Source organism: Oncorhynchus kisutch, linkage group LG27, assembly GCF_002021735.2.
Source record: "Oncorhynchus kisutch isolate 150728-3 linkage group LG27, Okis_V2, whole genome shotgun sequence".
In the NCBI taxonomy this organism is placed as follows: domain Eukaryota; kingdom Metazoa; phylum Chordata; class Actinopteri; order Salmoniformes; family Salmonidae; genus Oncorhynchus; species Oncorhynchus kisutch.
In genome coordinates, this window is record NC_034200.2 from 17,149,809 (window position 1) to 17,175,087 (window position 25,279).

The window sequence follows — 25,279 nt, forward strand, 5'->3', positions numbered from 1 at the left end:
GTTACTGATGGTGGCTTTGTTACTTTGGTCCCAACTCTCTGCAGGTCATTCACTAGATCCCCACCGTGTGGTTCTGGGATTTTTGCTCACCGTTCTTGTGATAATTTTGACCCCACAGGGTGAGATCTTGCGTGGAGCCCCAGATCGAGGGAGATTATCAGTGGTCTTGTATGTCTTCCATTTCCTAATAATTGCTCCCACAGTTGATTTCTTCAAACCAAGCTGCTTACCTATTGCAGATTCAGTCTTCCCAGCCTGGTGCAGGTCTACAATTTTGTTTTTGGTGTCCTTTGACAGCTCTTTGGTCTTGGCCATAGTGGTGTTTGGAGTGTGACTGTTTGTGGTTGTGGACAGGTGTCTTTTATACCGATAACAACTTCAAACAGGTGCCATTAATACAGGTAACGAGTGGAGGACAGAGGAGTTACAGGTCTGTGAGAGCCAGAAATCTTGCTTGTTTTTAGGTGACCAAATACTTATTTTCCACCATAATTTGCAAATAAATTCATTAAAAATCCCACATTGCGATTTTCTGGATTTTTTTTCTCTCATTTTGTCTGTCATAGTTGAAGTGTACCTATGATGAAAATTACAGGCCTCTCTCATCTTTTTAAGTGGGAGAACTTGCACAATTGGTGGCTGACTAAATACTTTTTTTGCCCCACTGTATATCTGCCATTATATTGGCTAGAATGGTCCCACCTGATCTTGCCTTCATTTTTAAGACATTTATTGTAATTGTTAGAGCGGCCACTTGAGTATCTGGTCAATATAATGGGCAATCTGTGCTGTTGGGGATAGACTGGAATTGTAAAACACTGCCCTAGGCTTGGTGACATGGTATGGCAAGAAGCAAAGAAAGTGCACAAGCTGAAACTTGGGAGGGATATATACATGTAATATGAGTCGTGACAATAAGTTGTAAGGACAGGTCATTTCTATAGAGTAAGTTAGTCACTTTCAGTCACCATAGGGTTTCAGAAGCACACATTTCAACACCATTGGAGGACAGTGACTGTACCTCATATTGTGTAGTAGTACAAAGGTACATGATGATTCAATTGTTTGGCACCTGACCTAAGGACAGTGGAATCTGGCTTACATAACAGCACTTTGTGAGTGGTGGACCTTGGTTACAGAAGGAGTGACCTGCTTAATGATTGACTCTGTCCAAACTAAAGCCAGGCATTAGCGCACACACACACACTGATATTCCTGTGTTGCTGTCCTCTAAGTCAACTTTTTGTTACTATATCATCTCATTAAATGATTGTGTTAATTTTCATTATATTGCTAATTTGCAGTTGTACCGTTATGTCAGTTATGATTGTGGTAAATGTACACAGTAAAAAAAGTTTTAGAACAGTGTGGACGGTATGGGACATGGTCTTCAACGACCCCATTGAGTGTGAGAGCGCAAGCTTCGACAAACCGTCAGTGAGTGAACCCACTATTGCATTATCATCATAGTTGAGGGCATGTTCTCCCTATTTTCATGCTTCTTAAAGCTCCATAGACTAATGATGAACTTTAAACCATCTCTATATGACACTTACAAAAGACAGTGTTGGGAAATTAACTTTTATTTTTCAATTGTTTGGAATACAAAATATATCATGACATAAAATCTATTCAACGGGTTAAATTCATAATGGTTTATTACTTGTTTTGTAATTCAGTACCATTGGGACATTGTGTTGTGAGGCGTTAGTCATTGTCAAGTACATTCATTGCTACTTCAAAGGATTGCTTGAAAACCAAAATCAGATCAGCTAATGTTTGCCAGTGATTGAGTGATATTAAAGCAAAATTAAAAGTCAGATAAATTAATATTGTAGACATTGTAGATTAGATGCTGTGAGTCAAGGACATTGAAGCAGTAAGATATTCCCTTTGCATAATAACAAAACATTTGGTAAAACGTTATATATTTCAATACTACATTTATTTTCAAGTTTAAAAAAAAATCTAAACATCTACATGGATTTTAGATTTCATTCTAACAAACTGTTATCCATCAAATGGTTGAATATGTTCAACCTTTATACCCCCGAACCAGATTTAGCTAACAGCACAAAACAAACTAAACACAATCAATCAATGAAAGATATACCACATCACAAATTCTACCCTATCTAACCCACTTTCCCTCTCCTCAACCATAACAAATGTGCCACATCACATCTACCCCCATCTACTCCACACTAGAGTTGTCATTTTCAGCCCAAACCCGCTGGACATAGAGTTCTGAGAATGTATTCGGGCCGGATGGGGTTCAGATTTGCCGCACTATGTAAAATACATTTTTGGACCGTGATTGTCTTCGTGACTACTAGCGTACCTTGGCTTCTACTACTGCTCTCTCTATAAAAATCTCTCTCCCCCTCCCTCTACTAGGCTTAATGATGAAGGAGAACAGGGAGGGTAGGACCGAGCGCTGCGTGCGTATTTGTGTGCCAAACAGGTGTTAGATTAAAAATGGTTTAATTTCTAGATTTATTGTTTAATTATTCAAGGCTCCCTTTGTTATTTCATTTTCAAAATAAAATGCCTGATTGTATTTAAGGCCATGAATGACTTGTATGCTGTGTAATGACATGAATGAATGACTGAGATTAAATATTGATGTAAATTTCGCTAAAACAGCTAAAACAGGACGTGCTCTCATCTCGATGGTGAATAAATTATATACGTTTACTACAGCCTACCAGGCCTGATAATGATGATGATAATAATAATAATAACACTTAGTTCATTCATGATGATTCCAATAGAAAATAATAGCAATCAATATTTTCAAAAGCATGTGAGTCTCGTGTTCATATTTCCATAACCTCTGCAGGCTTTTGGAGTTGCCTATACAGAGTCAAGTGCAAAATATGAACTTGATTTAGGCTACATTATTGCATGCAAAATGTTGCTGATCGGTGACAAGATGAGCAAACTAATAAATGAGCTACCACCTCCACTTATTTGCCCAGCCAGAGATCAACCAATTATACAGACTCAGTGAAACAAAATAACATTGATTGATTATCAGACAAGTCACAGGGTTTAGGTTACTACGGGAGTGAAGAGTAAAATCCACGTGTTAAGCTGTATAACAGGCTCATGAGCACTCACCTCAATTTAGCTAACATTTTCCCAGCCTAATTGTAAACACATATCCAAACGGAGATTCAGTGAAAACAAATCCTCACGCTTGTCTAAAAGCAGCGCGAAGGCACGGTCCCAATCAAAACGGTGCTGAAAATATCATCAAGGTTGACCACCCATGGCTATTGCTTTAAATGTATTATAGGCTAACGGTTGGATATGACTTTGGGAGTTTCCATAAGAAAACATGTGATACATGCCTTCAATTACATTAGCCTATAGCCTACTTAATTCCAATATTTTCGTAATTCAGTTGATCATAACTAGGCCTAAGGTGAGTTTTCCTCTCTCCTCGCTTTTCTAAGACACGGGCTGTTTCCACGTCTCCTCACTCGGCTGCCTAACCGCTTCCGCCGCATCGTTCTCAGTTTAAATCAATATGATGTCTTCTAGAAATCTAGCTTTTTTGGGGGGTTTGGGTTCATAACATTTCTATGATGTCGGACCGGGCCTGAGCTCGGGCTTCAGCTCATCGGGCTTCAGCTCATCGGGCTTCAGCTCATCGGGCTTGGGTAAGACCAGGCTTTAATTTTCAGACCCCAAAACAACTCTACTCCACACCCTCCTTCCCCATATGTGTGTTTTAATATTAGAACTTTGAGTTGACGCTTAAGGTGTTGGAGGCAGAAGTGGTGAAGGTGCTGTAGCTGGAGGAGTAATCCACACTGCCCCTGCGGGAGCCACTCCTGGACCCGGTACGAGAGGTAGCCAGTGAGCCAGCCCTGGAGCCCGAACGGGAGCCTGGGTTGGACACGTTGTAAGGGCTGCTAATGCCCTTGCTGGACATGGAGGAAGCCTGGAGCATCTTCATACCATTGCCTTCCTCCACCATGCAGCTGTCCATGGCCTCCTTGTAGGAGATCTTCAGCTTGGTCTTGGGGCAGGTCAGGTTCTTGGTATGGCTCCTTGTGTCCTGAAGCTTCTGTGCTCCTTTCCCATCCAGCCAGCCCCTCCGGATGGCCGTCTCAATGCTGGTCTTCTGTCCCTTGCCGGGTTCTAAAAGCCCTCCTGTCAGATACTGGAACTCCATGAACCTTGTGCCAGCCTCGTAAGGCAGCCATTTCTCCTTCATGGCCTCGACCACAGACATCTTCCTCTTAGTCTTCACATCCTCGAAGCCCATGAAGGCTTTCTGGGCTGGCTTCAGCTTGGTGGCCATGTCATCATCGATGAGGCCTTGGTGGACGGCATCCTGCAGGTTAAGCCGCTGGCCATTGGTGGGGTTGATGATGCCTCCAGTACAGGCCTGGGCCTCCAAAAGCCTCTGAGCTGTAATGGCATCAACTATGCCTCTCCGTAGAGCCTCTGGGATGGTGATCTTCTCCATTGTCTCCATGTCAAAGATGGCCGCTATGGGGCTCCCTTCATCAAACTCATCTGTTGGGGAGAAGGTGATGGATATGCTGTTGAAGCGCTTGCGTACGGTGGGGGAAGAAGGGCAGGCCTGGGTGGGACTGGTGCAGGTGGCCACATCTTCCATGTTGCTGGCGGTGATTGACAGCTCGCTCAGGCTGCTCTTGCTGGTGATGAGGTCGGCAAACTTGGTCAGAGTCAGGGTTCCTAAACGATACTGATCTAGGGAGGTCTGGTCGATGATGCCGCGGTCCAGGGAGTCCTGGATGTCATACTGTGTGCCTGTCTTCCTGTCCACCACAACCATACGGGCTGAACCATCAGAAGCTCTGATGGTGATCTCCTCCCACTCACACTCCTGCTCTGAGAGATCCAGAAAGGTGTCATAGTCGATGAGCTCCTTATGGTAGGCTTCCCTCACGGTCATCTCTTTTCCAGTGTCAGGGTCTACGATCACTACCCTCCTCTTACGGAGGATGTTCTTCTGGCTGCTCTGCTGAACCATCTGCTGAGGATTGGTCTTGTCCCTCAAAGGCAGAAGAACCATACCAGTCTTGGGGTCGGTGATACACCTCTCCTTCAGCTGCAGATAGGTCAGGTTCTCCTGGGTGTTGGGGTCAAAGAAGCCCTTGGTGTCGTCTCCTTCGTAGGTCAGGATCTCATTCATTTCCTCATCAAAGTAGCCCCTCTTGTAGGCAATGTCTACATCGATACGGTGGCTCTCCTTGGGGTCGATGATGCCACCACTGGCGATCTGAGCCTCTAGAAGCCTGATCCCATGGCCCTTCTCAATCAGATCCTTCTCGATGGCTTGGAAGAGGGAGATGGTGTTGCCAGTGTGGGGGTCTTTGTATCCAGTGACTGCTTTCTCTGCAGACATCAGCTTGTCTTTGAACTCTTTGCCCACAAGGCCTCTCTTCCAGGCCTCCTCCACATTCATGCAGACATTGTTGATAGGGTCGATCACAAAGCCGGAGGCAGCCTGGGCTTCCAGAAGTTCCAGGGTGGTTCCTCGTCTGAGCAGACCTTCCTTCATGGCCTGGTAGATGGTCATGATCCTGTTGTTTGCTTCATCATAGATCCCCGCAATACAGGTAGAACCATGCAGGTAGTTCTTGAGCTTGTCCTCAATTTCCTTGCTGCTGAGCTTTCCCTGGTTCAGCTTCTGCACATCGGACTCAGACAGCAGGTTGGAGTTGATCAGCTCTGTGACAGACACCTCTCCCCTGAGACCCTGCACGGTCATGGGCTTCTCTGGGACTGGAAGGAGCAGCAGGCCAGAGGCGGGCTCCATCCTACACTTCAGCCTCAGATCACTGTAGCTGATCTTCTCCTCAGTGATTGGGTCCAGATAGCAGGCAGGTTTCTTGTTCAGAGCCCTGTAGAGGTCTTCGTCGATCAGGTTGCGATCAAGCGCAAGGTCTTTAGGCAGGAACACGCTCAGAACGGGGTCCAGGATGCCGCCAACGGACTCCTGAGCCTGCAGCAAACGGAGGGCTGTCTTCTTGTCCAGACGGTTTTGCTTTAGAGCCTGTCCGATGGACAGCAGCTTTCCGGTGTAAGGGTCTTTGAAGCCTGTGCCGGCTGCTTCAGCTGTCATCAGGGTGTCTCTATCGTCTGTGTCCACCACCCCTCTGGAGCACGCAGCATCAACTGACATCTTCTCATTGAATTTGGGGTCCATGATGTGGCCGGTGGCAGCTTGGGCCTCCAGTAGCATGATGGCGCTCTCTTGGCTGAGCAGGTTCTTGGTCTTGGCTTCAGTGATGCTCATCCTGCCCTGGGGGCCTCTGACCATCCCTGCAATGACGCCTGTTCCCTTGAGGCTGAGCTGGATGTCCACTGCCACATCCTCCACGGTCCTCTTTCCCTTCAGCAACTGCTCCAGTGTGGCCTTGCTGATGATGCCACAATCACACAGTTGGTGGGCGGTGACCTTTCTGCGAACCCCATCGAACACCAGCTTGGACGGATCCACAGTGACCACTTTCTCGTCCGTCTGGGTCTGGATGCTCATGGAGTCAGGCCTCTGCTGCAGCCTCCTTAGCTCCCTCTCCAGGGAATCTCTCTTCAGGGCCAGATCCGACACTTCCCCCTGTGAGCTTTGCAGCCTGCCCTTATACCTCTCCTCCACAGTCCTCAGCTCCACCATCATACGCTCCAAATCGCTCTTCAGGGAGAGCCTCTCCCTCTCCATCTTGTCCTTGTCTGAGTCACATTGCCTCATCTGTCCCTCCTTCAGTTCGTACTGGCTCTTCCAGTATGTAAAGTCCTTGTGGATCTTGTCTCTTTCTTCCTGGAGACGCTGTTTGTTGCGGAGCTCAGTCTCAAGGGAGACCTTGACGCGGTTCAGTTCCTCTTCGTAGCGACCCTGGCGAGTCTTGTCCTGTTCCAGCTGCTTCAACTTGATCAGAAGGGTGTCCCTCTCAGTCAGGATCTCAGTGTAGTGGTTCTGAGACTGCTGCACCATCATGGAGGTCTGGAAGGGAAAGAGAAAATAAGACATATTGGTCAACACTCCCATTTAAAAAAAAAACTGTATGGATAAAGACTGTATAAATCATTACACATTAAAAAAAGTTACCCTCTTCCCTTCTGGTAAAAATATTGAGGGAAGAAAGATGAACACTATTGTTAGCAGATTGTTAGCAAATTTCCAACAACCAGCGAATGTATAGCCTTAATTTACTGTAGATATCGTGAGTGCAGTGCAAACAATGGAAGCAGTCAGGTGGTGAACATTGGTCCTCTGAGAACAATTAAGTTATTGATGAAATACTTATAGAATTTAGCGAGTTAGTTTAGGAATTATTAATAATTAATGAATATTTCATAGTTGAGTAATAGTTATTAATTGTTAACAACAATAAAATTGTTATTTGAGTGAACAAAAGGAAAACCATTTTCTCATACAAAAGTTTGAGAAAAAAACAAACAAACAGAATAATAGAAAACATTAATTTATCATGTAAATCATTTGAACTTGATCCTCCTAGTGCCAGTCATTCATGCAGAGTTGTTAGAAATAGTTGGAATTATTTGGAATTGGCTCCTCAGATCAATCAAAATACCTCAAATGATTGCTTTTGGACTTTGTCTAAATCCGATTTGAGTTTTTCCCTCTCCTTGGTCAAGTCCTTGATGAGAACTTGAAGTTCCAGTGTCATCTTGCTGCTGCTCTGGAGCTGGACATGCAGGGAAGAGATCTGGGATGTTTCTTGCTTTACTCCTCTCATTTCCTCCTCCAGCCTCAGCCTCTCCTTGGTCAGCTTCTGGGTCAGGCACTGGAGTTTCTCGATTTCTGTGGTGGCATCATTGAGCAGCCGGCTCTTCTCCTCAATGGTTTTGTAGAGGCTCTCGTTGCGGAGATTGACCTCACGGACCTTCGCATGCTCCTGTAGGAGCTGCTGTTGGAGTGCCTTTAGCTCTGCGGATACCTGACCCAGGCGATCTGTGGTAGCTGTGTGCACACGCAGGCTCTTGTCCAGAGCCTCCTGGAGAGGCCGGAGCTCCTGATCATACTTCCTTTCTGAGGTGGACACCTCTTCCTGCCTGGCCTGGAGGGTGTTGATGGTGGTGGTGTGTTCTCTGCAGCTCTGCGTCATCTTCTTCAGCTCAGACTCTATCCTCTTCCTGCGGGTGAACTCATCCTGGGTGGTTCTCTTCTGCTTTTCCACCTCCGCTTCTAGACTGTTCACCATGACCTGCACGTCCCGGATGCGGCTCTGAAGACTGGCGGACATCATCTCAGCCTTGGTCCTCTCATTGGTCTGCTTTTCGAGCTCCACTCGGACCAGGTGTATCTCCTGTTCTGAGCTTTTGAGCTTGTTGATGACCTCCCGAGAGGTGGTCTTACTGGTCTGCAGCTCAGTGTAGGACTGCCTCAGCTTGATGACCTCTATCTCCAGGGCACTCCTACTCTTTCCCTCCTCATCTAGGTTGTATGTGAGCAGGCTGATCTGCCTGCTCTTTTCATGGCTGCTCTTGGTGGCCTCGGCCAATGCTTCTTTCTGCCTTAGCTCTTCTTCTCCTCTCTGGGTGACCAGGGTCTGGAGCTGTATCTCCAGCTCTCTCCTCCTCCTCGACTCCTCCGTCCCCTTAGACCTCTGCTGGTGGGCCTCCTCCTCTGCCTTCCTCCTCATATCCTCAGTCTGAGTCACAGATAGTCTCAAACTCCTCAGCTCCTCTTCAAGATCACTCTTATCAGCTTCTAGTCTTTCACACTGCAGTTTGAGCTCGGCCATGTCCTCTTGTTTCTGCTGAGAAGCCTTGAGGATGGTGGTCTTGGTGACACTTATCTCCGACTCATAGTTTTGCTTAAGGTTACTAATCTCCTGGTTGCACTGCGTTCTTACCTTTGAGATATCCTGCTCCGCCCCGCGCCTCCTTGTGGCTTCCTCTTCCAGCTGCATCCTGAGCCTCTCCAGCTCACGCTCCTTGTCCTTCACCACTTTCTCCAGGTCAATCTTGGACCAGTTGACCTCGTCCAGCTCCTTCTGGCGCCGGCGCACGGCTGCCTCGTACTCTTCCTGCTGGCTCGTATAGCGCTCCTCGGCCAGCCTCCTCTTCCTCTTCTCCTCATCCAGCTGGTAGGTGAGGCGGGCCAACTTGTCACTGAGCTCAGTCAGCTGGCTGCTGGTGGTGTCCAGGCTCTCCCTGGCCACACTGGCCTGCATGGCTGTGGTCCTCTTCACCTCCTCCATGGAGATGAGCTGTTCTTTAGACTGTGAGAGCTCTAGCTTATAGCTGGACAGGGCATCCTCTAAGGAACGGTTCTTCTCGCTGCGGTCCTGGATGTTATCCTTCAGACGCCTCAGCTCCTCCTCCAGAAGCTCGATCTTGGTGTTCCTTATCTGAGGGGGGAAAATAGAAGAGTCACAATGAGATAATAGTCGCAATGAAAAGTAGTTGCCTTTAAAAACTAGGATCAGATTAACCTAACTCTATCATAACCAAGGAAAGTCATATCACTTCCAGAAATTAATAATTTGGAGGAAACTCATATGCTACATATGGCAAACACATTATTTGTATGATTCTGCCATTACGCCCTTACCTTCAGTTCCTCCATGTTTTTCAACATCTCCCCCAGGAACTTGTAATAATCACTGGAGCGGGTCAGGAGCTCAATGTATCGAGACTGGAGGTCAGTTGCCTAGTGGGGTACAGTTAGATTAAATAGATAAACAAGCAGTCGTAGACTCTCTCTCTCAAACATTATAATAGAGGAACTGCTATGTACACTTAGAAAAAAGGGTTCCAAAAGGGTTCCATGGCTGTCCCCATAGGAGCACCCTTTTTAGTTCCAGGTAGAACCCTTTTGGGTTCCATGTAGAACCCTCTGTGGAAAGGGTTTTACATTGAAGGCATACCTGGAACCAAAAGGGTTCTAGCCGGAACCAAAAAGGGTTCTACAAAGGGTTCTCCTATGGGGACAACCAAAGAACCCTTTAAGGTTCCAGATAGCACCTTTTTTAATAGAGCCAAATAGCAAATCAATCCAAAAAACAAGGATTACCACACTGGGATTAACATCACTGTAATACCTGTAGGGTATTATGTCTGGCATTATGCCACCTTAGGTTTCATGAACTCCTTTATCCACATTACCAGGGTGATTATCAGGGTGATGAAGAATGTGTTTGTTTTCTATGATGATAGTGGATTTGTATTCCTGCTTTGCATTTCACATGTGTACTTGATGTGCATCTTTGTAATTACAGGGCTCATTTGAAAAAGAAAAGAAAAAAAAACCAGGCCCTGCATAAAACATAACAACCCCCCCCCTCCACACACACACACACACACACACACACTGCTCTAAACAGCAAAACTGATCCTACTCTGAGACGCTTTATATTAATGGGCCCTGAAATCTTTATAACACTGTATACTGCCCCCTGTTGGACAGGCTGGTTCATTACCTCTTCTCTGACCACAGTGGCAGGGGACTGGAGCACGGTTCTCTTAATGGGGATGTTCAGCAGGGTCTCCAGTCCAGCACTGTAGGAGGCCAGCTGCAGCTCATAGTCCTGGAATGATGTAGAACCACGTATGAACACAAGGATTTCGTTTTTATTTCATTCTACATGATACGGTTTTTAGTTGGCGGTGTGATATGCAAACTGGTACGATACTTTTAGTGACAACCAAATTCAAGGTGTTGAGAGAGGTTGTGAAAGGTTGACCTTCACCTTGATGGAGGCAGCGCAGGTGTCCGCATCCTTCTGTATAACCTCCACCTTCTCCTTCTTCCCTTTGATCTCACTGTGCAGCACCTGTCCATCAAACATATCGTGTTATGAGTGTGTTCAAATCTATCAATCATACCCAAAACAACCAGTTAGTTGCTGTACTGTACAGAATTGTACGACAGCATTTTGGGAGGAGAATTTTTTTTTGGGGGGGATGGCTGTGCACCTTCTGTCTGTTGAGGTGCTCCATGAGGTTCTGGATGTCGCTGAACTTGGCTGCCTGCAGGGTGTCCTGGCGCTGTTTAGCATTGTTTATCCACTGGTCTACCACTCCACTGCTCTGCTGGAAATGTCTTAGCTGTTTCTCCTGCTTCTCCAGGTCCCACACTCTTATTAGAGGGATGGAGAAGAGGAGGGAGGGAGAGAGGGAGGGAGAACGAAAAAGGAGTCAGTCCCATGGTCAATTGAGTTGCTGACTACCAGCAAAAAGAAGACTATGGAATGCAAGGAGGCTGAGTGTGATGGATCCCCTACTAGTGCATAGAAGCAATTATTCTGAAACATCAGAACTGGATTTGAGAGTGATTTCATGCACAGCAAACTGGCCAGTCTTACCTTGCTTGATTTCTCTGTGTAACATGTCGAGTGTTGATTCAGAAGTGAAATGAACACTCAGTGGTGTAAAAGTACCCCAGTGTTGGTGTTAATAACTAGTGTTGAGTGTGATTGAGACATTTTTACTCTGTGGAGAGTGAAACACTCCCGTCAAAACCACGGCCATCTTTATCTTTATTTCCCAGCATGCTCTACTGCAGCTCCATTGTTTTGGGATTGTTTTTAATATCTGTTTTTGCATATACATTGATTGATTCATCTTATGGTACACAAAGATAAATAACATACATTTTACTTGGTTATATTGATTGCACCAGTTGAAATGGTTAAGGTTGTCTCCTTTATCAAAGTTCCCAAAGACTGACAGTCATTCTGAATGCAGGTCGCGGGTGAATCAAAATGTTGCATTTTGCAAGCCAGCATAATGTGACTGGGAGGCCTGATGTGGTTCACGATGGGGAAACAAAGCTTCCTGAAGCATTTAGCATTTCTGGCCAATTGTGTCGAAAATAGGTTCATTACACGAAGCTATGATCAACACGTTGTACACTAGTGGCACTTGCTGGTCAAAAGAATTTAGAACAGACAAATTAGTATAGATGATGCCGTAGCGCGTTGTGAGTGCGCACAGTACCAATTTTGCCTTCTACCGGAACCAATACCAAACCAATCAGGTGGTTGTTTGACAAAACAAAGCCTTGGGCGTCATTGATCACGTGCTTCTGATAAAGTGATACAAGCATCGCACTGCTTCAAAGCAAACTGCTTAGCGATTTCGGCGCATGCCTCAGAGCTCCGGTATCAAACATTACATCACTAAATGTGGCCTGTAAACCAGTAGATTGCTAACACCACTGTGTTAGGGTAAAACATGGCCTTCAAAGTAAGGCCTTATGATATACTGTATGTAATGTATTTTCATAAACAGTTACATTTTTATGATAACATACAGTAGAAACTCAATTGGTAAAGTCCACAGAACAAAGAATGTTCTAATTTAACAACCATGTCTCTGTCACTAACAAATATAGTCATGGGTGGTAACTCTACAAATCACTCAAGAAGTTAAGGAACACTGGGAATTTATATTCGAGGCATGGCTTAGTGGCAACATGGCTTCCAGTTCGTTATTTTTGGCCACCGGTGAGTGGAAGTGCCTTTCTAGGGAGTTTTTCCTAGCCACCATGCTTCTACAGCTGCATTGCTTGCTGTTTAGGGTTTTAGTTTAGTTTTCTGCTTATGTAAAAAGGGCTTTATAAACACATTGAATTGATTGATTGAAGTATTGTACCGTTTGTGGTCTATGGTTACGTTAATTTAAGTTTGAGAATGTCTGCTGCCAGTTTTGAAGTCTATAAATGCTCATGAGCATGTTGCAGTAAAGACTAGTAAATATTATATTATATTATTTCCTTAACCCAACACAGATCTCTTGCTGTGATAGTTAAAAATAGTACGAGGTGTTATTGCATAACACCATTGGTACAAACTATATACACTTCCTAGTGTTAAAAAATACTATATAAGGTGTTATTGCATAACACTGAAAGTGTTAATTACCTAACATCAGCACTAAGCTGATCAGCACATCAGCACTAAGCACTGTGTTCATTTAACACTCTAAAGTGTGGACCCGTATAGACACTGGGCCAGTGTTAAATTGAACACTGTCAGTGTTGATTTAACACTGGAGAATTTGCTGTGTGTGTTTAGAAGAGTCTGTAAGAGTGTATGTGAGAAGTGTATGTTTAGAGATCTAAGTGACCCTCACCTGCTGTCAATCTGGGTCTGGATGCGTCGCCAGCGGTCAGACATCTGACCCACCAGGTCAGCGTACTTGGACAGGTCCACATCACACTTGTGGAAGGAGGCTGAGATCTGACTGTTCACGTGCACTGCATTGACCAGGTCACTCTCCATGGCCTTCAGCAAGTCTCTCTTAAGTTCCAGTTCAGACTTCATTTGCTGTAGGGGCAGACAACAGACAGACAAGCCTCAGGAAAAACACTGACACTCTTCTAGTTGAAATTACACTCCCCTTTGCAATGCCATCACCGACATAGCCATTGTGCAGCAGACCACACAACAACCCAGAAGCATCGTTCAGAGGGCCGTTCCAGAAGGCTGTTCAGAGTCAAACAGTCACAACACTCCATAATGTACACACTAAACATGGATTGAAAGATATGAATTGACAGCAGTTGTAACTGATGGTTTATCTGACCTTGAGGGAGGATCTGTAGTTCTCCACCTCGTTGAGATCCAGGGAGGTGGTCTCCTTCTCAGTCAGACGGGCCTCGTGGACCTTGATGACATCCTCAGCCTGGAGGAGGCTCTGTAGCAAGTTCCGCAGATATGACAGTCTACACAGAGAAAGCAGACACACGCACCACGTTACAACACCATCTCAGCAAATGACATTTCAACAGTGAAACATGAAACAAAACCACAACAAACTATAACCATTTCACAGAGCTGACACATACCCCCAACAAACATTTGCTAACCAGTATGTTTCCGCAACCATTTCTTAACGTAGTAAGAAGACTAGAAGGTGGGAGCTCCCGTGAGAGCCGTACCTCTGGAGGTAGGCAGAGGATAGTCCCTGCAGATCTCCCAGTTTCTGGTTGAGGAGGTCCAGCTCTTTCCTGAGGAACTTGGCCTGCTCTGAGTCTGCTGCTGTCCCTTCCAGCTGCCTGAGGACCCTCTCGCTTAGCCTCAGATACTCATCACGCACCCCGTCCAGATCATGGCGTATGCCCTGAGAACCAGGATCAAGGGTTAGTCCATCATGTATAATAGGTTGCGTTGAGGACTATCAAGATTATTCAAAGAGAAATACACAATTGGATAGGATTAACCACACAGGTTTCCCTTCATTGCTATCGCCTATCCAGTCATGTTATCTCAGATACATTGAAGACAGGAGGAAGAATTGCAAAGTTTGTAAAAGTTTTCACAGGCCCATTTTCTCTATCGAACGTCTTTGTCGTTGATGTGGTTGTATACCTCCAGCTTTAGGAGACGCTGTGAGCAGTCCTGCACACTGTTCTCCCCCAGGGGCACATGGAGGTGGTGGCTAAGGCCGGACTCGGCCAGCTCCAGCCTGCGTCTGAGGGCGTGGAGGTCACTAAGCAGGGTCAGGCTGAGGGTAGAGCCCTGCAAGGTATTGGTCGTCTCCCCCTTGATGGGCGGCTCATGCTGGACCACCAGCTTGACCACCTCCTGCTTGACCACGTCCACTTTGGATTGATCTGTGAAATGAAATGGAACCAATTTGAATTTAGTGCACTGGCATCAAATCCAGTAGCATAACATATTAATGTAGTAACCTATATCCAACATAACATGAGTGATTTCTTGGCAAACATCTGTAGCAATTGGGGTCACAGTGTCCTATTTCAATGACTAAATTCATTCTCTTAACCTCCCTGACTCTACGATTTCTATTGAACTGATGTGGTTTGCAGTGTAGACAGGGAAGGAGTTCAGCCATCTAAGAAGCTCCACTGGGTAGTCTAGGTGCCCTAGGACTCACTGTATGTAGGCAGCCCTATGACCAGTGTGTCGTAGTGGGTCTGGGCTCCAGAATACTGGCCCTCCATCTTCTTCTTCTCATCCTCTCCAAACATCTCGGAGCCTTGGCTGCTGCGGAGGAACTCCTGGTAGTGAGTCTCCAGACTCTTTATGATGTTACGGTACTCCTCAGGACGCATCTGGGACAGCTAGGAGAGAGAGTGACAGAGAGGAAGGAAGAGTGAGATTTACAACTACTGTGGGCTAAGAAGCCTACTCTGAAAGACCACCAAGGGTAGAGAGAACGCTTACTATACATACCGTTGAAGTAGAGAAGTTTACATACACTTAGGTTGGAGTCATTAAAACTAGTTTTTCAACCACTCCACAAATTTCATGTTAACAAACTATAGTTTAGTAGGAAAACCTGCAAAATCGGCAGTGTATCAAATACTGGTTCTCCGCACTGTATTTCAAGGCCTACCTTCAAACTCAGTGCTTCTTTGCTTGACATCATGGGAAAATCAAAAGAAATCAGCTAAGACCTCAGACAAAAAATGGTAGACCTCCACAATTCTGGTTCATGCTTGGCAGCAATTTTCAAACTATAGAAAATTTGTGGGCAGAACTACAAACCTGACTCAATTCCACCAGCTCTGTCAGGAGGAATGGGCCAAAATTCACCCAACTTATTGTGGGAAGCTTGTGGAAGGCTACCCGAAACGTTTGACCCAAGTTAAACAATTTAAAGGCAATGCTACCAAATACTAACTGAGTGTATGTAAACTTCAGACCCACTGGGAATGTGATGAAAGAAAGAAAAACTGAAATAAATCACTCTTTCTACTACTATGACATTTCACATTCTTAAAATAAAATGGTGATCCTAACTGACCTAAGACAGGGAATTTTTACTAGGATTAAACGTCAGCAATTCTGAAAAACTGAGTTTAAATGTATTTGGCTAAGGTGTAAGTAAACTTCCGACTCCAACTGTACTTACTTCTTGTTGTGGATGATAAATATTGAGATGTTAGAGTTAAACATTAATGTATGAATAAGACCAACACTTGACATTTCTAAAACACAAGTTAATAGATCTTATCTCCAAATGGTAATGTAGGATATTTGCTTCCTAAAACCTTTGTTACCTGTTCACATTGTGAGTACAGTACTATTGTATTATGTGACAGATGCTGTGTAGTACATCTAGCAGATGAGGGCCGCTGTGTAAGTGGTAGTCTTGTGTAAGGCCTTACCATGGTGAGGGTGAGAGAGTTAATGTGGTTGATGTCTTTAACACAGTACTGCCAGGAGATGAGGCTCTTGATGTTGATGTAGAGCTGATTCCAGATGCCCATGATGGCCTCGTAGTACTGCTCATTCCTGCAATACACAACATAGGATCAGTTACTAATCAATGATCTGTTTGTGTCATAATAGTAGGAAGTCAGTTGATCTATTCTGACACCAGCTTTAATGAACTTTTAATATGTATTGTAATGTCATTTTTATGGCAGAGTTATTGAAATGGCAGTAATGTCAGAGAGCCAGACAGCGTGGATGTTGAGGGAGTCTTACTTGTTGGCCAGTCCGATGCTGAGGGGGTTGGGAGGGGGGATGAGGAGGCACACAGATGGGATCAGCATGTCCAGACCTCCAGGACCCGTCACGTGCCACTTACTGCGCTGGGTGTTGTCCGTCAGGATGCCCCTGTCCCCCTTGAAGATCCCTTTCTGATGGACACAAAGAACACATGCAAAACAGTGTAAACTCTCTATTGTTCCAGTTGTTCTCTGCAAATATTGTACGTGTGTGTTGGTAGTGGTAGTATACAAGCATTGTAGTATACAAGTACATACACAAAAATGTGCATGTGCTACATAAGATCATGGGTTAACAATTTGGAATCCGTGTTGTGTTGTGTTGTGTTGTGTGTGTCTGTCTGACCTGGTCTTGCTTGAAGTCACACAGGGCCTGTACTATAACAGGACTAGGACTACTACTCTTCTCCTCAGGGTTACGTGGTCTCAGCCTCACGATGCTCTTGGACTTGTTGACCAGGTTTTTGACCTGCCTCTTATTCTCCAAGATCGTCTCCTTCTCTCTCTGGGGACAACACACATGTCATAGAAAGGTCACGGAGACAGGTCCAATAGTCCTATAGTTATCCCTAAAGCTAATAGTCCTCCCTTTCAAAAAATTCCAACTAGTTTTATATCCGCAACTTTCTCACCAACAATAATTCAGTTACATATCAATCATGTCTTGGGACACATGAACCACCCTAAACAATTGCAATATAACTGTATGTCATTTGCATTCTGTTGCGCAATTGCATTTTTTTTTAAACAAGCCAGAGCGGTTTGCCTTGCTAACATATGAGGGAAGGAGTTACCCTCAACAACACACAGATATCGGATCTTAATTTGAGCCAGTTTGCAACAGCAGGAAACTAATCCTGCAGCAACAGGAAATGTGAATTATTATGTGGATTATAATTAATGGACATTTTTGTAGGGTTTGACACATTTTTCGTTTGGAAGTTCAGAAGCCTTTTTAAACCTCAAATACACTGAACGTTTCACATTTCCTGGATTGCAAGTAAATTCACCTGCAACAGGGGGATCAACTTAAGATCCTGCATCTGTATGAGTAGTAAGGAGGGTTGTCTAATATATAGCAAAAATGCTCACTCCATGTCCATCATACTCATGTCAACTATTTGTTGATATTATGATAGTTGTGGGAGAGATCCTGTAGAAACATGCCCAGGTGTCAGTCAATTTTAGCTACCTCAAGGTTCTTGAGGAGCTCAGTGAGGTTCTCCAGAGATGTTCCTTTATCACAGGTGAACTTCTTACGGATGTTCTCATGTTCCTTCTGCAGCTTGCTGTAGGTCTCATTGGCCTCCTTGAAGAACTGAAGTGGAGCAGGAAGTTTATTAAAAATGACCTATGGTAGCTTTTAAGCAGCATTGTGTGTGTGTGTGCATGTGTGTGTGTGTGTGTGTGCGTGTGCGTGTGTGTGTGTGTGTGTGTGTGTGTGCGTGTGTGTGTGTGTGTGTGTGCGTGTCTGTGCACACGTCTGTGTGTTTATGGAAGTATCCACTTGTGTGTTCACCTGACTGTAGGCAGCGTTCTCCTTCAGATGGACATGAATACACTTGGTGATCTGGAGCAGCCAGCTCCACTGGGTCTGCAGAGTGTCCATGTAGGCCTAGGGAACAAACACCGCCTTTTTAGCTAGCAGCACCTCCATAAATAGTGTAGAACAAACTGATGTTTCCACTTCACTACTTATGGGAGGCTAAGGGTAGGGTTGCATAAGGCCGGTAACTTTCCCCAAATTCCCAGGTTTTCCTGTGTTTACCTGTCTGATTCCAGGAATCTTTTGGGAACGTTGCGGAAATGTTCAACCCTAGCTAAGGGTAAAGCGAATCTCACCTCGATCTTGTCTGAGGCTGGGTGATTGTTCTTCAGGAGGCCATCGACTTTTTGCTTCAGTTTGTTTAGCTCCTTCTCCTTTACCTCCAGGGCACTCATCAGTTTCTGGAAAGAGACAGCGCGAGGACCTTCAAAAAGGCTACTACAGCATAGGAATCTAGGCGTGTCTCCTAATGGTTACCAGTGCAAGGACTTTGATGTCCGTTGTTCCCATGTTAGTTAGTAAATAGCAAGGTGAAAACGAAAGTAGGAAGTGTAACATGAGATCAATGAGTGTTCAGAACTGATATTATGTCAGTGTAAAGCCTTACGGAGTAGCTCTCCTGTTTCTTGGGGATGTAGACGTCGATGTTCTTGTCTCCCCAGTTGAACACCAGCTCCTCCTCCTCTCTCTCGTTGACCCACATGATGGCCCTGGAGATCTCCTCGATCATGTTCTGCAGCTCTCTCAGCTGGCCCGTACGAGCAAATGACATTTTCTGACAGAGGAGAAGAGTTCAATGTTAATACACTAATCATAACTCTGAAGAAATGAATGATCAAATCATTGTATTTTGTTCAATTGATTGTTGTTTAATATGGACTCATACCTGAAGACTGTCCCATTCTTGCTGCAGGGAATGGAGGCCACCCTTGTCATCATTTTGGGCCTGAGTAAAGACACAGACGATCAGTAGGTTATATGTGAACCATGTGACCTGACCAGGGGGAACTCTGGGCCCAAGTTATAGTCAACTCTACAGTACGTACCAGCTCATCTCTGGCACATTCCACCTCTTGGCTCCTCTGTATAGAGCTGTGGAACTTGTTCTGGTTCAGGATCTGTTGCTCGATGGCGGCTGCGTCCTCACCCCACGGAGACGTCTCGATCAGACGCTGCATACAGACAGACAGGAGAGATACAGCTTACTTTACCACAGCGACACTGCGAAACAGCATGCCACCAAAAGATTCATTACATTATTATTACTGAATAACAAAAGTACAATTTGGTGTCATTTAGTTAGCAATTCTATTGAATATTTCCATATAAGCTGTAGGACAGTGACAACGTGCTACTGAAACCACATCTGTTTGTATGGAAGCCTAAATAAATGTGTTTCCTAACTCCATCCTCTAGATGGTAGTAAATCATAATTAACTGTTCCCACTGTCAGTGTGTCTGGCATCAGCAGGAAACTATTCCACCTATTCCCCCTGTAGAGAGTTCACTTCACTCCACTCATCTTTGATAATAAAAAGGGTGAGTGCTGTGCTCAGTAGAAACTAGCTGGGATGGTTGGCCACCCCACCACCCCCAGACAGTTTCTACAGAACTGCACTCCCTTTTTCTTCTCTCTCTCCGTCCTTTTGTTTTCTTTCCCCACCCTTTTTTTTAAATGCATTTATGTTTGTAAGCTGGTATGCACAAATGTCTATTCGGTGAGCTCCACTGTCGCAGTGAATATAGAGGTAGGAGAGGGATATGTGGGTGGGGAGAGAGGGTATGTGGGTGGGGAGAGAGGGTATGTGGGTGGGGAGAGAGGGGGTATGTGGGTGCGGAGAGAGGGTATGTGGGTGGGGAGAGAGAGGGTATGTGGGTGGGGAGAGAGAGGGTATGTGGGTGGGGAGAGAGAGGGTATGTGGGTGGGGAGAGAGAGGGTATGTGGGTGGGGAGAGAGAGGGTATGTGGGTGGGGAGAGAGGGGGTATGTGGGTGGGGAGAGAGGGGGTATGTGGGTGGGGAGAGAGGGTATGTGGGTGCGGAGAGAGGGTATGTGGGTGGGGAGAGAGAGGGTATGTGGGTGGGGGGAGAGAGGGTATGTGGGTGGGGAGAGAGAGGGTATGTGGGTGGGGAGAGAGAGGGTATGTGGGTGGGGAGAGAGAGAGAGGGTATGTGTGTGGGGTGAGAGAGGGTATGTGGGTGGGGAGAGAGAGGGTATGTGGGTGGGGAGAGAGGGTATGTGGGTGGGGAGAGAGGGTATGTGGGTGGGGAGAGAGGGTATGTGGGTGGGGAGAGAGGGTATGTGGGTGGGGAGAGAGGGTATGTGGGTGGGGAGAGAGGGTATGTGGGTGGGGAGAGAGGGATATGTGGGTGGGGAGAGAGAGGGTATGTGGGTGGGGAGAGAGGGTATGTGGGTGGGGAGAGAGGGTATGTGGGTGGGGAGAGAGAGGGTATGTGGGTGGGGAGAGAGGGTATGTGGGTGGGGAGAGAGGGTATGTGGGTGGGGAGAGAGGGATATGTGGGTGGGGAGAGAGGGATATGGGTGGGGAGAGAGGGATATGTGGGTGGGGAGAGAGGGTATGTGGGTGGGGAGAGAGGGATATGTGGGTGGGGAGAGAGGGATATGTGGGTGGGGAGAGAGGGTATGTGGGTGGGGAGAGAGAGTATGTGGGTGGGGAGAGAGAGTATGTGACGCTCAAATAGGGTCACGACAGAGAAACGTTTTCATTGTTGCCGTTTTACTGTTGCCAATACTTCTGTCAACTTGACAGAAGGAGAGAGTGTACACAACACAACACAGTGACAAAGTCAGAAGGACAGACATCTGGGAAAGAAAAACATCTGAGATAATGATAGGTAAGGAGTGAGACATAGGGATGTCATTTACCTAGTCAATTCGGTTAAGAACAAATATTTATTTACAATGACGGCGTAGCAGCAGTGGGTTAACTGCCTTGTTCAGCGGCAGAACAGCGTGTCAGCTCGGGGATTCGATCCAGCAACCTTTCAGTTACTGGCCCAACGCTCTAACCACTAGCCTACCTGCCGCCCCAAATAGGGAGAGGTAGGGAGTGGTGTGTGTGTGTGACTGAGCAGATTTAGTTGGAAGCAAGGCGTGCAGGGTGTGTTCACATAGGCATGTAAGTCATCAGTCTAACAGTCATGTTCCACAACACTGTCAGTAGTGAGTGTTAGATTTCACATTCCTCTCCTTCTTTTGCCCCTTTTTCACTCTCTACTGCTCAATCTCTCTCTCTCTCTCTCTCTCTCTCTCTCTCTCTGGTATGTGTTCTCTCCCCCTTGTTTGTCGTTTCTCTTTCATCACTCTCCCTCTCTCTTTTCCCTCCCCCCTTTATTCGCTCTCTGTCTGTCCCCACCCTCTCTCTCTCTCTTTCTGAGCAGCTTATGTTTTTGCATCGTAGTGGTTTGAGTTTCAGCAGGCCAGAATCTGTGATAAGATTGGTGTCATGCTCCAACCTCCCTGCACACACAAACGCACACACACACACACACACACACTCAAACTATCTATCCTACTGCTCTAAACCGGTTTGGAGCTTCGAGAGAAGGATGGCATGTCTAGGGGGTGAGTTCCAGAGTGATGCAGTCATCTATTTCAACCTTTGCAATCACCTTGACGGGGAATCGGTAGATAAATTATGCAGGTTTAATTGCAGGTTTTCTAGCTTTAATACCTTCTGTTGGCCGATCCAAGACATGGCATCAGTGTAGGTCCTCCCCCTCTCTTCCCAGCCAATGCTGCCCCTGCTCTTCCTCTTGGTCGAGCCACTGATGGAGGAGGTGATCCCACTCTGCATGTTCTGGAGATGCTGTATGCTGTAGGGAGGGTGAGACAGCAAATGTCAGACATGAAAGATAAGAGTGGATTCGTCCCATCTGTTTTTGAGCACAAATGTAAATGCAAACACATATGCAAATTAATGTATCAAACACACACAATCTCTCTCTCTCTCTCTTTCACACACACAAACACATGAGCACACTCTCACTAGCTCTCTCTTCCTCTGTCTCTCCATCTCTTTCTCTGTTTTACCTCTTGATGATGTTGTCTTTGGGTTGTTTCATGTGCTGCAGCTCCATGGCACATCCCTTCAGCTGGTCTATGGCCTCAGAAGACATACTCATTAGCTTGTCCACCTCCCCCGCTGGACCACCCTGGGGGAGGACAATCATATGGTCAGTACAACAATACACACACACACACAGTCAACACAGTACTGTCAATACACCCACACTGTCCACAAGACTGCCCAGTAAGCTACTATGTCAACATGGTAAGCACACCAAAACAGCCAACAAGACAACTGCCTGAACATGGCAACACAGTATACACCAGTGGAGGCTCCTAAGGGGAGGATGGCTCATAATAATGGCTGGAACGAAGCAACATCAAACACATGGAAACAATCCCACTTAATCAGCTCCAGCTATTACCACGGGCCCGTCCTCCCTAATTAAGGTGCCACCAACCTGCTGTGGTACACACTACACCAGCATTTCCCAAACTCTGTCCTCGGGACCCCAAAGGGAGCACCCCCCCCCCCCCCCTAGCACTACACAGCTGATCCAAATAATTAATTAACAAATCATGAAGCTTTGATCATTTGAATCAGCTGTGGAGTTTAAAAAATATATATATAATTTAACTAGACAAGTCAGTTAAGAACAAATTATTATTTACAATGACAACCTACAGAGGAAAAGTGGGTTAACTGCCTTGTTCAGGGGCAGAAAGGCAGATTTTTACCTTGTCAGCTCAGGGATTTGATCCAGCAACCTTTGTTTACTGGGCCAACGCTCTAACCACTAGATTGCCTGTCACCCCAGTGCTAGGGCAAAAAAACGAAACGCGCACCCCTTGGGGTCATGAGGACCGAGTTTGGGAAACGCTGCACTAAACTGTCAAAAAGACAACCAGGAAGACCAACAAGGTCAAAAAGACCACACCATTATGACCCATAATGGCTGAAAACACTTCAGGGAGGGGAGATCATAATGGACCAATCATGGACGAGAAGGCAAACAGCACTTTTCAGGACAGTAATTCTAGAGGAGTGCAATATTATCAGTACAGCTGAAGACAGCTGCTACCAATGTTGCATCAACACAGAAAAAAACAGCATTGCAAAATCCTCCTGTTTTACATAGAAACATCCTGGATAATTAATAATAATAATAATTTGTAAGTGGAAGATGAATTATTATGCTAAAGCTAAACCCATTTTAATGCTGCTATTCCACAACCAAACATGTTTGTGTGTGGGCATGTGCATCCACACATGTATGTGTGTTTCTATCCATAATTGACCTGTGTAAGGTACTTACTGCCTGGAGAATCTGCTGTACTCTCTGCAGGTACTCCTGACACTGGCTTTGCAGGAAGAGAGCTTTGTGTTGGATGCTCTGCACACTAAACATGACAAAACAAAGAACACACCATCAGCGTTTGCGACATTGCAACACAACACATCCATTATATTGGCATTATACTAATATTAACAATAACAACAAGGTACGTGACATCGTGAGGTGACATCACGTTCTGGGGGAGGATCAAGTTCAGGGTTTGTGTGTGTATGTTGTGTGTTAAAAGTTTCCAACACTTTTCACTCTTGAACACAGTCAAATATCGATCTCAGATCTCAATCTATTGACTTTGACCCAGAATATGTGTTGAGTTGAGTAATCTGTGATTGTATTCTGGATAATGTAGCAGAGGAAAAGTGGGTTAACTGAATAATGTAGCTTAGGCTATTGAAGCCCTGTATAGAATCAGGGCAATGACCACTATTGTAAGTGTAGTTTTGTCATTTAATACATAATGTAAAACAGTACTTTGTATAATGCTAATCATAATGTAATAATGTGATCCCTAATATCATAGATAGGCCTAGTTTCAATGTAATCTGATTTATCTTAATTAAGTCTAAACAGTGTATTTCTTCAGTATTTAATATTCCAAAATACCATAAAGATCAATGTATCAAAATAATGTATTTAATTAAAGTACATGTATTTTGTATTTTAGAATACAAAAATACATTTTCAAATAGCCAGCCTAACAACGTTCTCAGTAACATATTACATAAATGTTGACAGTGACTGTGATATGTTGTTGTTTATCTATCTTAGTTGAATACTCTGACTGTAAGTCACGCTGGATAAGTGTCTGCTAAATGATCAATATGTAAATATATATGTGAAAATGAACATTCCTAAATGAGCTGCAAAGCGCACTGGGTATTATTATTGGCCTTGTTTCAGGGCGAAGTTTATTAGAATAATACTAAGCATGCTTTGCAGTCATATACTTCTTATTTAGTTCATTTAGCAGACGCTCTTATCGCACCATAGTGCCTTCAGAACTCTGATACCAATGCAGAGTGAAAGTACAAATTACAGCTCTCGAAAGTATCTTGTTGCAATATACACTAGAGTGTAGTTCAGGCCAATGTATTTCAAATGACGAAATACTCAGAAGTAATTGAAATATATTTTTCTAATACTTACCACAGAAATACTGCCCATTTTTGCTCAAGGGGCGCCACAACCGGTACGCGAACCCTGGTCCAGCTACTGTCAAACCAACACCTAGCCACCTAAACGCGTGATTCGGACCTCTTGGCCTAACGATTAAGTTGTTGGCTAGACAGTTGCTGGAACCCGGTTCGATTTCTGGTCGGGGATAATCCCCGAATTCACTATGATTAAAAATGCTGATCCAATGTTGGATTTATGTATTTGACAAAAAAAGTTAGATTTTTTTTCACTGTCTATATACAATGCATTTATTCATCAGATTCACAATAAACTAGTCATTAACTATTGGTCCAATTTGTATCCTCTCCTTAACCAACCTTTAGCCTAATTCTGAATGCAAGGTGCACATACCTTGCCCCCCCTCCAAGTCCCCCTCCGTAGCCCCCACCACCTCCACTCATGGACGTTTTGGAGAAAGTTTGTGAATAGTTGTATCCGTCTCCATATTCCTGTTGATAGCCGTTTCCACCAACGGCGAACTGAGTGCCGCTTGTCAGGTCTGGTCGAGAATTAGTCCTCCGACTCATTGTCGGAAGTCTATTTTGAGAGCCGTACATACTAATTTCAAGCACAGTTTCTGATTTACAATGTTGTTAAAAAAAAGAAGGTAAATGGTCTTGAAAGAAGTGTAGTCCTAAACATCGGAGGAGTTCGTCCCTACGCCCACCCTCTCCGACGTCTCCTGTCGCGCAGATATTGTAGTTACTAGTGTGAGAACACGGAGGAGTGTCGTTT

The 25,279-nt window shown here is 45.1% G+C and overlaps 1 protein-coding gene across 2 annotated transcripts; it reads right to left on the reverse strand.

Moving 5' to 3' along the window:
- Positions 1-1,562: 1,562 nt before the first annotated feature.
- On the reverse strand, positions 1,563-25,279 carry LOC109871663 (desmoplakin-like). Of its 2 annotated transcripts, none has more exons than XM_031806753.1 (24): positions 24,896-25,279; positions 23,330-23,414; positions 22,038-22,159; positions 21,679-21,820; positions 19,031-19,156; positions 18,871-18,930; positions 18,592-18,759; positions 18,281-18,385; positions 17,958-18,053; positions 17,631-17,756; positions 16,785-16,943; positions 16,416-16,570; positions 16,094-16,220; positions 14,857-15,043; positions 14,328-14,572; positions 13,898-14,079; positions 13,543-13,681; positions 13,090-13,283; positions 10,930-11,092; positions 10,704-10,787; positions 10,434-10,541; positions 9,566-9,664; positions 7,581-9,362; positions 1,563-6,988 (listed from the first exon to the last, which is right to left on the reverse strand). In XM_031806753.1, the coding sequence occupies exons 1-24, from the start codon at positions 25,099-25,101 to the stop codon at positions 3,746-3,748; spliced, it is 8,103 nt and encodes a 2,700-aa protein (XP_031662613.1). In that variant the 5' UTR covers positions 25,102-25,279; the 3' UTR covers positions 1,563-3,745. The 2 variants fall into 2 exon arrangements, with proteins under 2 accessions (XP_031662613.1, XP_020318191.1); XM_020462602.2 differs by having other exon boundaries at positions 1,641-6,988; positions 8,865-9,362; positions 24,896-25,275.

Bases quoted from the DNA above. Each gene is read 5' to 3' on its own strand.
- LOC109871663 (XM_031806753.1), bottom strand. From the start codon at position 25,101: ATGTACGGCTCTCAAAATAGACTTCCGACAATGAGTCGGAGGACTAAT. The intron at 17,757-17,957 runs GTGAACACACAA...GCTCCACTTCAG, and splicing joins AGAACGCTGCCTACAGTCAG to TTCTTCAAGGAGGCCAATGA. The intron at 10,788-10,929 runs GTGCACAGCCAT...TTTGATGGACAG, and splicing joins AGCACCTCAACAGACAGAAG to GTGCTGCACAGTGAGATCAA.